The sequence below is a fragment of the Mytilus galloprovincialis genome, chromosome 10, assembly GCF_965363235.1.
Source record: "Mytilus galloprovincialis chromosome 10, xbMytGall1.hap1.1, whole genome shotgun sequence".
Taxonomy (NCBI): Eukaryota; Metazoa; Mollusca; class Bivalvia; order Mytilida; family Mytilidae; genus Mytilus; species Mytilus galloprovincialis.
In genome coordinates, this window is record NC_134847.1 from 33,533,520 (window position 1) to 33,546,203 (window position 12,684).

At 32.3% G+C, this 12,684-nt stretch overlaps 1 protein-coding gene across 7 annotated transcripts in view; it reads right to left on the bottom strand.

Annotated features, from left to right (window-relative positions):
* The window catches only part of LOC143047421 (uncharacterized), a 30,203-nt gene extending 17,929 nt beyond the window's left edge, over positions 1-12,274 (bottom strand). For 6 of the 7 annotated variants that reach the window (XM_076220468.1, XM_076220466.1, XM_076220471.1 and 3 more), the window contains exons 1-5: positions 12,148-12,274; positions 7,169-8,311; positions 5,841-6,114; positions 5,126-5,338; positions 864-1,070 (exon numbers count right to left, since the gene is read on the bottom strand). In XM_076220468.1, coding sequence (XP_076076583.1) covers positions 864-1,070; positions 5,126-5,338; positions 5,841-6,114; positions 7,169-8,276 — 1,802 coding nt within the window. In that variant the 5' untranslated portion in view covers positions 8,277-8,311; positions 12,148-12,274. The remainder of the gene's footprint in view (positions 1-863; positions 1,071-5,125; positions 5,339-5,840; positions 6,115-7,168; positions 8,312-12,147) is intronic. The other variant, XM_076220467.1, reaches the window with a different exon arrangement.
* Between the last annotated feature and the right edge of the window lie 410 nt (positions 12,275-12,684).

Here is a 12,684-nt window from a genome sequence, read left to right on the forward strand (position 1 = left end):
TTATTGTAATACAAAGAATTTTTTAATTCAATCAAAGACTAAGAAATAAAATTTAATTTGCAAAGTTGTGTAGGTAAATCTGTTTGTATGAATCATACATTATTATTATAAACAGGCCATTGATATGAGTGTTTTCATTGGATGACGAATTAGTGCTATGCTCCTCCCAATTTTAAGGTAATAATCATTTCATGGTTGAGCTAGCAAGGAAGCTAATCAAAGAATCTACCTGTAGCTTCATACTCGTTGGAATCTGCTGTAAATTAAATAACATGAGTTGACTTCTAGCTAAATTTTAATACAAGTTGTTAAAACTAATTCTCAAATGGTCAACACTCTCAATGTGTAAATTAAAAATTCTGCAAAATGTTGATCTAGTCTTTTGTACATTCCTGTATGATGTCATATGTCCTTTTCCGGTGTCAAACTTTAATATCAGACATTTTAAGACTTTATGTAAGCTTCAGAATTTAATAAAATTAGACAAAAAGAGAAGATTGTCAGTTGAAATGTGTAAGTGTTTTGCATATTATTGAAGGAATCACATAAGTCAGTTGCCATGGGCGAAATGTTCATCGTCTTAACCTTTGAGAGTCATCAATGACCTAATGAATAGCCAATTGAAACACCGTAATATCGTCTTGTGATACAAGATAAGGCAATCAAATTAACACAGATTTTCTTAGCACTTTTTCGTTTCACACTCCCATTAGGCGCAATGTTTGACAGAACAACCAAACAAAGCTTGCAAGCAAGGTATTTTAACCTTTGATCAATGTTGAATACTAAAATAGCTCTAAATACCCATATTGTTTGGAACAAACTTATAGCATGTTATCAGCAAAATATGAATATTGACTTACATTGCAATTTCCCTAAGTTTGGCTTTATCAATCTTCAACCGCAGATCATCATTTTTGGATTTGTCTCCCTTTCTTTCTTTTGATCGACTTCTGGATCTCCATTTACCATACCGTCTTTCAGAATCCCTTTTCTCATTTTCTCGATCTCGACTTCTGTGTCTTTCTCTTTCATGATGACGATCATATTTTTTATCGGTTTCTCGTTCTCTACAAAACGATGAAAATAACCATTTCAATTTTGTAAATTTTTAACAAAGGAATAAACATTTCAATAGGCTAAAAACCAAGGGTCATGTTGATCTTTCAAAGACCTCTGATTGTGATGTTTATTTTTTCCTATAATGTACAATGATTCATGTTCACTGTAAATTCAGAAATTATTGCAATTTTAAATAACGAACAAAAGCTGAGATTAATAATACTGCATACACATATGTGCATCAGATATCAAAATGTGTGGTCTTTTCATTGAGTTACACATGCACTTGCATAATTTCCATTTAAAATAAAATGCTTCGCTGAGCACAGCCTGATACGACCGCAGAGGTTGAACCTTGAACAGTTGTGGCAAATTTGGACACAATATTCAAGCTTGCTTCTGTCTGAATTTGGATTGCCATCAAATTTTGACTTAGTATAGGTTTCTGACACAAAATAAATGTCAAGATCTTTACAAATCTATTGCACAATACTGTGCAATTAAAGATTCTTCTTGAAAATTTAAAAAAACTTTAAATTTGAAAAATTTGAACCCCTTAAAAAAATTGGATTTCCCCAAATTTTTTTAATCCCCCATTGGAGCAATTACCCCCACAATCAAACCCAGCCTTTCCTCTGTAGTATGGAACCTTGTAGTTTGATTTCAGAGATATCCATATTCTTAAACACGAGTTAATAATATAATAATAATAATAACTAGATATCATTGAGATGGGAGCCATCTCTGTGGGCCCCGCTGTGAATAATGTGCATTAAAAATTGTATCTTTACCATAGGACATGGGTTTGTCAACTGAAATCAAAGTTTTTGACCTTGACCTTTGACCTAGGAAGTTGTAAATAAATTATGGCACACCCTTTGGTGTTGGTTTATAAACATGTCGAGTATAAACTTTGAAATGATAACGGTTCTCAAGATATAGAGCGGACACGATCTTTACCATAGGACATGGGTTTGTCAACTGAAACCAAAGTTATTGACCTTGACCTTTGACCTAGGAAGTTGCACATAAATTATGACACACCCTTTGGTGTTGGTTTATATACATGTCAAGTATAAACTTTGAAATGATAACGGTTCTCAAGATATAGAGCGGACACAATCTTTACCATAGGACATGGGGTTGTCAACTGAAACCAAAGTTTTTGACCTTGAACTTTGCCCTAGGCAGTCGTTCATAAATTATGACACACCCTCTGGTGTTGGTTCATATACATGTCAAGTATAAACTTTGAAATCATAACGGTTCTCAAGATATAGAGCGGACACGATCTTCACCACAGGACACAGGGTTGTCAACTGAATCCAAAGTTTTTTGACCTTGACCTTTGACCTAGGAAGTTGTACATACATCATGACACGCCCTCTGGTGGTGGTTAATAAACATGTAAAGTATAAAGTATGAAATCATAATGGTTCTCTAGATATGGAGCGGACACAAAGTTAAAGTGTTACGGACGGACGGACGGACAGACTGATCACTATAGGGCGACCCGCCTTTGGCAGGGCCCTAATAATAAATTCTTTATTTAAAGAGGGTAAACACAGTTAGCTACAATTACTAATCTTCCCTGAGGCCCACATATACATGTATACAATACAAGTAAAAAAAATAAAATAAAACAAAAAAAATAATAATAATAAGAGAAACAAGAATGTGTCCATAGTACACGAATGCCCCACTCGCACTATCATTTTCTATGTTCAGTGGACTGTGAAATTGGGGTCAAAACTTTAATTTGGAATTAAAATTAGAAAGATCATATCATGGGGAACAAGTGTACTAAGTTTCAAGTTGATTGGACTTCAACTTCTTCAAAAACTACCTTGACCAAAAACTTTAACCTGAAGCGGACGGACGAACGGAGGCACAGACCAGAAAACATAATGCCCCTCTACTATCGTAGGTGGGGCATAAAAAGCAAACATACAACATATAAACATAATTGTATAGACATAATAGTTCAATGTACATGTACCAGGATTAAAAGATATAAAACACTTACAGATTGCATGTAGTAAATAGATATAATATACAAATCATTAAAATCATACATTCTAAGAGTAATAGTTGCAATCATTTCAGACTGATTATTGGGACTGTCTCAAGTATTGTTTTATAATTTGTTTAAAAGAATAAGTGTTTTGCACTTTACACATTTCATATGGTAGTCTGTTCCATAACACTGATCCAGAATAAGCAAAAGATTTTTTAAACAGTTCAGTTTTTGGCTTTGGAACTATCAAATTACCTTGAGTAACACCCCTTAAGGCATAAGGATTATTAACATATATAAGTTGAAACTTTTGAAATAGGTACTGTGGTGCTTCTTTCCACATACATTTAAACAGCAATAAATATTTGTGGTATTTGATTCTGTTTTCTACTGTCATCCATCCAAGTTCTTTAAATAAGGAGGCTGATGGGGATAATGGGTCTGCATCAAGAATTAATCTTGCTGCTCTTTTTTGAAGTTTTAATATTCTTACTATCCCTTCATTTTTACATTCTCCCCAAACAATACAGCAGTAATCGATGAGAGGCAGAAAATACCAATTATAATATGCTTTCCTGGCATTAATATCTAAAAATTCCTTTAATGTAGAAAGAAGGTATATTCTTGATGAAATACTAGCACAAATTTGATCAATTTGATTTTTCCAGCTAAGTGTGCTGTCAATTTTAACACCTAATAATTTCTCACATGATGAATTTTGTAGTGTTTCTGAATTTATTACTAAATTTGGTTGAAAAGTTTGGGTTGATAACTTCTGACTTGTTCCAGTAACCAACATTTAGTTTTTTTGGTATTGATGAACATATTATTCATTTTGCACCATTCTTCAACTTTGTATAAATATTACTGAACATCATCATGTAAATTTTCTATACTTTTCCCGGATTTATGAAGAGTAGTATCATCAGCATACAACATTTACAAGTGTGTTTTACAATTTTTAATGCAAAGGGGAAGGTCATTTATAAATAAGACAAATAATAGAGGACCTAGTATAGATCCTTGGGGGACACCAAATTTCACATCTTTTTTATCAGAATTAACATTGCAAATGTTTACTTGCTGTATTCTATTACTTAGGTATGACCTGAAAAAACCTACTGCAAACTTACTGTTATTGTCTGGAAACTAGAAAAATGCTTGTTTTTGGCCCTTTTTTTGCCCCTAGTTCCCGCATGAATTGGGCAATTACCCCCAAACCCAATCCAAGCTTCCTTTTGTGATATGAAACTTGTGGTACAATTTTAGAGAGATCCATATACTTACACACAAGTTATTGTCCAGGAACTACAAAAATGCTAGTTTTTGGACCTTAATACCTAAACTGTTGGCACCATAACCCCCAAAATGAATCCAAACCTTCTAATTATGGTATTAAACATTGTGGTACAATTTCAAAGCAATTGAAATACTTATACACAAGTTAATATCCAGAAAGTAGAAAAATGCTTGATTTGGGCCCCTTTTGGGCCCCTAATTCCAAAACAGTTGGGACCATCATCCCCAAAATCAATCCCAACCTTCCTTTTGTGGTATTTAACCTTCTTACTAAATTTAATAGAGATTCATTCCCTTTAACTAAAGTTATTATCTGGACACCAAAAGTGTCTTCAGACGATGACGACGACATCATACCATTATACAATCAAAAATTTTTGCGATGGTATAAAAACCTTGCAATGTTTTCTGAAAATTCTTTTACAGAGATTTATCAGTGTCATGTTTATCATTTTTTTTAAATACTAGCAACTGAGTGTTATTTTTATCACTGGCCAAGAGTGTATCTTCAACTAAGATATGTAATGGTTATTTTGATCTTTTACTGAGATCTATAAGGGTAAAGTTTACTTTTTAACCAGATCTATGAGTGTAATGTTTATCTTTTACCAAATTCTACTTTAATTATATATCCTTTACCATCTCTTATATCCACATAAAAAGATATAATGTGTAGTCCAAACCCTTCCCCTAATTAATTTTTTCAGTCATTACATGATCTTTTTCTGTAAAATGATTCAACTTTACCTCGATCTATCCCTTTCATGTCTATGTTTATTGGTTCGCCATACTCCATGATTTGGTGAAAATGATCTGCTTCTTTCTTTCTTTTTCCTGTCTTTAGAACGACTCCTGTCTCGCCAAACTCCATGTCTTGGTGAGAAGGACCTGCTTCTTGATCTTTTCCCTGCGTCCTTTGAAGGACTTTGTGACTTTTTGTGCTTTTTTGGTGATTTTGATCTAATAAAAAAAGAAAAGAAATAAAAATTAGAAGCATTTTTAAACGCATGTTATATATATTTTTCCAATAATATCAGTCTTTTCCTACATGCATGTATATTGTAAGAAAGAGAGGGTAAAATATGTCATTTCTTTATCTGCAGCAAGTAAGTCTTTTCCGACAAATATTTTTGAGACAAGGGCTTTAGGTCATATAAGTTTGCTCAGAACTTGGAGTACAAAATTGTGTGCCAGACTACAAATCCAGTATTTTGAATACTTGATTTCTGAATGAGGAAAAATAATACTTAAACAGTTTAAAGACGACAAGGTCAGGAGATTTATGGTACTAATGTTGTTGTTCAAATGTTTGCCAAAACAAATTCATATCAAGTGTTGGTTAAAAATTTACATAAAAAATTTGCTAGACCGGTGAAAATCTTCATGAGCTACTATTACAAGCCTATTGTTATTGGTATTGCATGATAAGTAACCTCTGTTGAATTCATTCACAAAAGCATACCTTGATGTAGATCTTTGAGAGGAATGTTTCCGTTTACTTTTATTTTCAGTGAGATCTTTGTCTTTCTCTTTGGCAACTTTGTGTTTCTTCTTCTTCTTTTTGTGTTTCTTTTTCTTTTTCTTTTTCTTAGATTTGTCTTTTGTTTCCTTATCTGAATCACTGAGCGATCCTGTTTCAGAAATATCAGCATCTTCATCTTCTGCATCCTCTACGTCTTCCTTTTCGTCACTGTCTGAATCGGATGAAGAACCATGACCAGAGGATATTACCTCCCCTGTAACAATTTCACAAATAAACATGATAAATGACATAATAAATAAATGCATCCCATATTTTAACAATAGTTGAAACACAAGATTTCTACTTAAAAACCAATGGTCCTTTGGAGTTTGGACATAAGCTTGCGATACTTATTAAAGTTCAAAGATAGCTGGTTTTTTCCCCCCGTTTGATTTTATTTTACATTGTCACCTAAAGGTCGGTTTTCAACTTTTCATACAGTGGCTTGTACATGTATGGAGAGTTCATACCACATTTTTACTCATACATCCATACACTTAAACTTTTACATAAAACAACTTTTCCCCAACTCTCCTAATATAGTGATGTGTGAGCTTTGCTCTGTGTTGCTTGCCATACAGTGAGACTTTCAGACAAGGTAGAGAAAATTTGTTGTTCCACTGATTTGGGTCACACAAACGGTGTAGTCAGGACTCAGGAGCCTGTTGTTCACTGGTTGTCATCTGCTGATGTGATTCATACGTGTTTCTTGTTTCTGTTTGATTTGTTATTGATACATGTATATATTCATTTGTGGGCCCTTTATAGCTTGCTGTTTATTGTGAGCCAAGGCTCTGTGTTAAAGGCCTTACTTTGACCTTTAACTGTACAATTTTTCATACATTGCGACTTTGATGGAGAGTTCATATCACATTTTTATTCATATTGAAATTTTTTGTCCTACATGTACATCTATACACCATATTCCTATTTTTCCTTTAAATCAATTGACAAGAATATGTATGTTTAAAATATCATGACTAATAGTCCATTAAAAAGTATTCTAATCAGCAATAAATACAAACAGTTATCTTGGTACAATGTATTATACATTTTTTTGTAACTTGAAATATTCCCTTCCATAAGTCATTAAAGATACATGTGAGTTACTGGTGTTGAATAAAGACTAATCCAATTCCCAGATGGGAGCATAAACAAGCACTGACAACAATATAATCGTTTTTTGGGTCATCAAAATTAATCCAGCCTGTATAAAATTTATTAAAAATAGGAATTCTACTTTTATTCTAAGAAAGATTTTGAATTACCTTCTTCAAGATTTTTCTTCAGTGAAGCCAGCTGTGTTTCATCTTTTTTAGCTCCTGAGGATATCAAATCAGCACTTGTTTGACTAATTTTAAATGCAAGCTGAAATTTGCCTGGCTTTGGAACACATTTACCAGGTTCCAACGAAGGATCCTCTTCTTTTCTTTCTAAAGTCTCTTTCATCACAGAACAATCTACCTGATCAAAAACTGAATTCTTTTCCTGAGATAGACATGATAGATCTTTAGCAGGTAGTTTTATAACATGATCCTGAACTTTTTCCTTGATTTGAATCTCAGTTATAGTAACATCCACAGGCATAGATTTAACTTGTTTGATAGTAGATGAAAGTGAATCATCGGAAGGTTCACTTGATTCTAAAATTGACAATTTCTTTTGGTTGGAGATTGGTTTGTCAAATGTTTTACTCAATTCTGTATATGGCAATTTATCAGGCAAATTTGCCTGAACTGATGTCACAGATGATTTTGCTTCACAAGCTAGACTGTCAGATTTGCTAGACTTTTTATCATGAGATCTTTTAGAATGAGCACTTTTTTTAACGGGTGATGGAGTATTTTGGTTAATACTGTATAATTCATCATCTAACAGTCTATTCATTTCATCAACCGAATTTGCAACTTCATTTTCACTGTCTTTCTTCTCTGCTGCTTGTTTATATGCAGATTCAATTTCATTCATTTTTGTCGCTAAGAAATCTTTAAATAAATCGTCAACAATGGTCTGTGACAAGTCACCATCTTTAGAATCACTCTGAACTTCTTTCAACATGGCCGCCTTTATGGCTGATGCATGCTGGGAAAGAACTTCAGGAGTTATCAATTGATGGCTTTTCTTTTTATCTTTTGATTTTTCTTTGTGTTTATGTTTGTGTTTATGCTTCTCTTTCTTGTGTTTTTTCTTCTCTTTGTGTGAACTTTTGGCACCATTTTCTTCTGCGTCACCAGAAACAGCTTTGGCATCAGCAGAAACAGTACTGACAGACCTCTCCCCACTTGTAGATGATGTAATGACTAGCTTTGGTTCACTATCTAAAGGCAGGGGAATGGTACTTGTAGGTGGTAAAGGAATAGAGTTCAAATTATCCATTTTTTCTTTTAAATATATCACCACCACATTCTAATCTGAAAATGAAATTGATAGCTATAGCTTAAGTATTAATTTTTAAAAGACAAATTAAAGTCAGAAAAAAGCTTTCTTTTAAAACAAATAATCAATTGAATCCTGCATAATTTAAAACTGAATTTTGGAAAATTGATGACAAATGTGAACTGAAGACTAACCTAGATTTACTTTCATTTATATTTCAGTATGAACTTACAAACCCTAACCTCCCTAAATATTGGATTTAGACATATGTTTTCCATCATAAATTTTCTTAACAGTTTACCAGAATTCAAAATTATTCCAGAATTGAATAATTCCTTGTGTTTTAGAAATTTTAAACATGTTTCTTCGAAAAACATTTAAACCTGCTTTGAGACATCATGAAAAAATTGTATAATTTAGAACTGGAATAAATGTAACTACTAGCAGTACAATGTAAGCCTTATCAATGTAGTCTTAAAATACTGTCAGACTTGTCTTCATTATTTCATAGATATAAAATTGTCATACATGCAATTATAGACAGTTATTTTATCATTTTTCAAAGAGTCCAAACTTTTTCTGTTCTTTTGATACTTTTAGGGAAAAAAATTAATTTAGAAAAAAAAAAATTTATTGTCCTCAAATTTATTCATTCATTCTTTGTTTTTTTCTTTATGTAGGCAATATTTCATCTACTAGTATTAGAATTTTGGGCAAAATTTCATTTCTCCCAGGGGAAGAGTTGGGTGCTATTAACATTGGGGTAATCAACCAACCAGATTGCAGGATTTTTGCTGTATAAGAAATGATGTCTTTTATTATATATATGTATAAATTTTGAGAATGAGTGGGCTTTTTGTATGTTTTATTGCATTGCATTAATTCAAGTGTTATGGGGAAGGTTAACTTTTTGGTAAAAAATTCTGTAACTTTTTGGTAAAAAGTTCTGTCACTGCCAGGCCGGGGAACTGTGTGTGAATTCAAACACTAACTCTGTGTTAAATGTCTTCCATTTATACATGTTAACTCCTGATGGCACTCTTAGAAAAAGGAGAATAATACTGCCATACATTGTCATTGACACTGACAGTCAGAGACATATTTTGTAAAATAACCAAAATATCTGATGTGAAGTGTTTTATAATGGTTTGGGAATGCCATAGGCTCATTTTTTTTATTACCAAATTTACATTCAGTAACCTTCTGTCATGAAATGAATACGATTTTAAAAATTTTGGAGAGACAGATTACAAGTTCGATACAACTTTTTTACACTGGCATCACTTTAAAACTTAGTTTGAATGAAATTTTTGATACTATCAGGAATTATTAGGATAATAGTGAGGGGTAACACTAATGACCGAATAACACTGCTATTATCCGAATAACACTTGAAATGACAAATAACACTTAAAATTTGAATATTAGCACATACTGGTGACTTTTAAACATTAATTATTAAATAATAATATATTATAAGTGTATTTGATGACTTAGATGATTTACAGCTAGCAGGTAAGTTCATGAAGATCGTTTTAAAAATAGTGTCAATAAGTGTGTACATCCAAAGATGGCAGCTATGTCATATAGTATATATGCATTATCCTTGGTTGCCATGTTGGATGTAAACACTAAATTTATAACGCATTTTATGAACTTACCTGCATTTTTTATCATTTTTAAGATGTTATAAAATCCTTTATAAGGCTTAAATTAAAATATTGTTTGTTTGCCCTTTACCGACCGACCCTATAAATTCCTTCAGACTGAAAGTCTTTTATTTGTATATACCAGCAATATTTTATTTTTATTTAATCTTTCGTTCCTATCGAAAATCTTATATTTGTATTTCCCGCTCGAAACTTTTTTACCGGAATCCTCGGGTTTTATCTTCCTCTTATAAGGTTAAGTCCATTTGGTATCACGTGAGCGCTTGGCATGAAGCCTTGCATTTAGAAATTCAAAGCATTTGATTGAAATCGATGTTGAAAATTATGAAATGATATGACGAACGTTGCCCTGTATCATGTGTATCTTTATACAATAAAGAGCAGGGTTCATTCCAAAAGTTCATCCAATACAAAATTTTCAACGTGTGTACATAATATTTTGTTAACAGACAATGTATCCTATGTAGGGATGGCCATTGGTGATCCATAGATTAGGATGATTATGTCACTGCCTTCAACCAGCTTTGACGTTTTATTTATATCTGTTATGAACCAAAGTCCTGTGAATTGGAGAATAATTGGCAGTAAAATCGCCAAGTTTTCCTTATTGTACAGACCATTTATAAATGCGATGTAAAATATGTGACAATTGAGTTTCAAGTCTTTTATATTTTATTGATAACACCGCTTCGTTTTAGCTCTTTTAACTGGTTGCATGACGATGATGGTGGGAAATGCACTGGGTTTATATTCTAGTCAAATATTCTTTTTATTTCATAGATATCATCTATGATAATCTAAGTTCAAATTTAAAAAAAATTGGTAGAATGTGGGAATAAAACATACCGGTACTATAGATTGTACAATTGGACAGTGTACAGCTGTGTCACAAACAATGCTAGGGAGATATATGATATTAATAAACCTTTCGGTCGAGCTAAGCATACAAGGTACATGTACGTAGTACAGAATATTAGTGCAAGTTAAAACTCTTAAAAGTTCCAGGCATATGAACATTGAAAATATGCTGCACAGCCCTATATTTTGATATTTGAAAACAAAATACATGTTGTAGTGCATAAGACATGTAAGAATTAACTTCACATTCTACATGATATTTGTTTTTCATATTATACTAATAGTCCCAGAAACTTTAATAATAGTAAAGATCAGTTAAATCATACTTAAACAAAAGCAAATACAGACAAAAATGATATCATGCAGATTTTGTATCTATGAAATAAAATATCATACCTACCTGCCTACCCATGACAAAAAATGTACAGAGCCAAGTTATTTTTTGGGAAAGAAAAATAAAATATTTTACCTACCTACCTACCCTGTTTCAAAAAAATAGGGTCGGAAAAGGGCAAACAAACAATGTTTTAATTTAGGCCTAACATACTATTATTTAATAATCAATGTTTAAAGTCACTAATATGTGCTAATATTAAAATTTCAAGTGTTATTCAGATAATAACAGTGTTATTCGGTCATTTGGGGTACCATAATAGTGAGTACATTTAAACAGGTGTGGTTCTGAATCTTATGTTTGTTTACTATGAACCGATGATGAAATCGGCTACAATTAGGTAGTGATAAGTCCTGTTGATATATATGTTTCTGGTCAATATGAATACTTTAAGTCCAACACCTGTTCAGTTATGCTGTTATGATGCAAATAAGCTGAATATCCAAGCGTGATCTCTGGCATATCCAGAACTTTTCACACAAAGGGGGGCCTGTGCCAGCCACTGGATCATATCGTTCTCATGGTTGGTTACTACATTTGTAAGTGTTTAATACTGAACTAAATAAGCATTTATAATTAGCATAAACACTGGCATACCTCAGTCTTGAGGCCGCAAATTCTCTAGTACTTGACATAAAAGATAAGATGCTGGAATGGATTGGTTGTTGTGAAAACTGTCCAAGTATCATGAAATTTTATATGAGAAAATAAACTTAAGGGTGGCAGATTGATGTCAAATGATGAAACTTACATAAATGAAGAGATAAATGAAAAATGAACGACCATGACTTGCAAAATGTACGAAATTAATTTTAATACGGTTGCAAAAGTATTAAACAAGCTTTGTAAATTAAAAAATTAAAAGTTCACCCGCGTTGTCGTTTGCCGTTTGGCTTTCTCCTTCGCTCTAATGTTGTTTTTCGGCTTCACCTTGTGTATATATACTTACAGCTTTACCTGGATTTTATGTTAAGGAATATTGTGCTCAATGTGATACTAAAAATCATTTTAACAGTTAAATAAAAGTCTTTGAAAATATAATTGTTTTTTTTTCTTTTTTGCATGGCCGATGCTAAGGGGAGATAATAAATATGGATATGTCTTACTCCCGTTCTTCGATCTAATGAATTAGATACTACAACGTACTTTTAAATAATACGGTTGGAACTATTTTACAAGTATAATAGTTAAAAAAAACCTTTCACGCCTCGAATATTTTACAATAGATTTCATATTTTCATTACAAACAAATCCCACAGTTATTTCTTGAGTAGATTAAATGAAGTATTTCCGTTTACCGTTAATCAAGGATATGAGCTACAGTATTTCAATGATAACAAGCTTTTTGAAAGACTGTTATAAATTGATAGTATATAGATGAAGAAACAAAAAAGCAGAAAAAAATAAGGGCCCGTGTGTTTGTTTTCAATATAAAACTTGAAACCATTGAAGATTTGACGGGAAATAATTATCTATAGACTTTCCG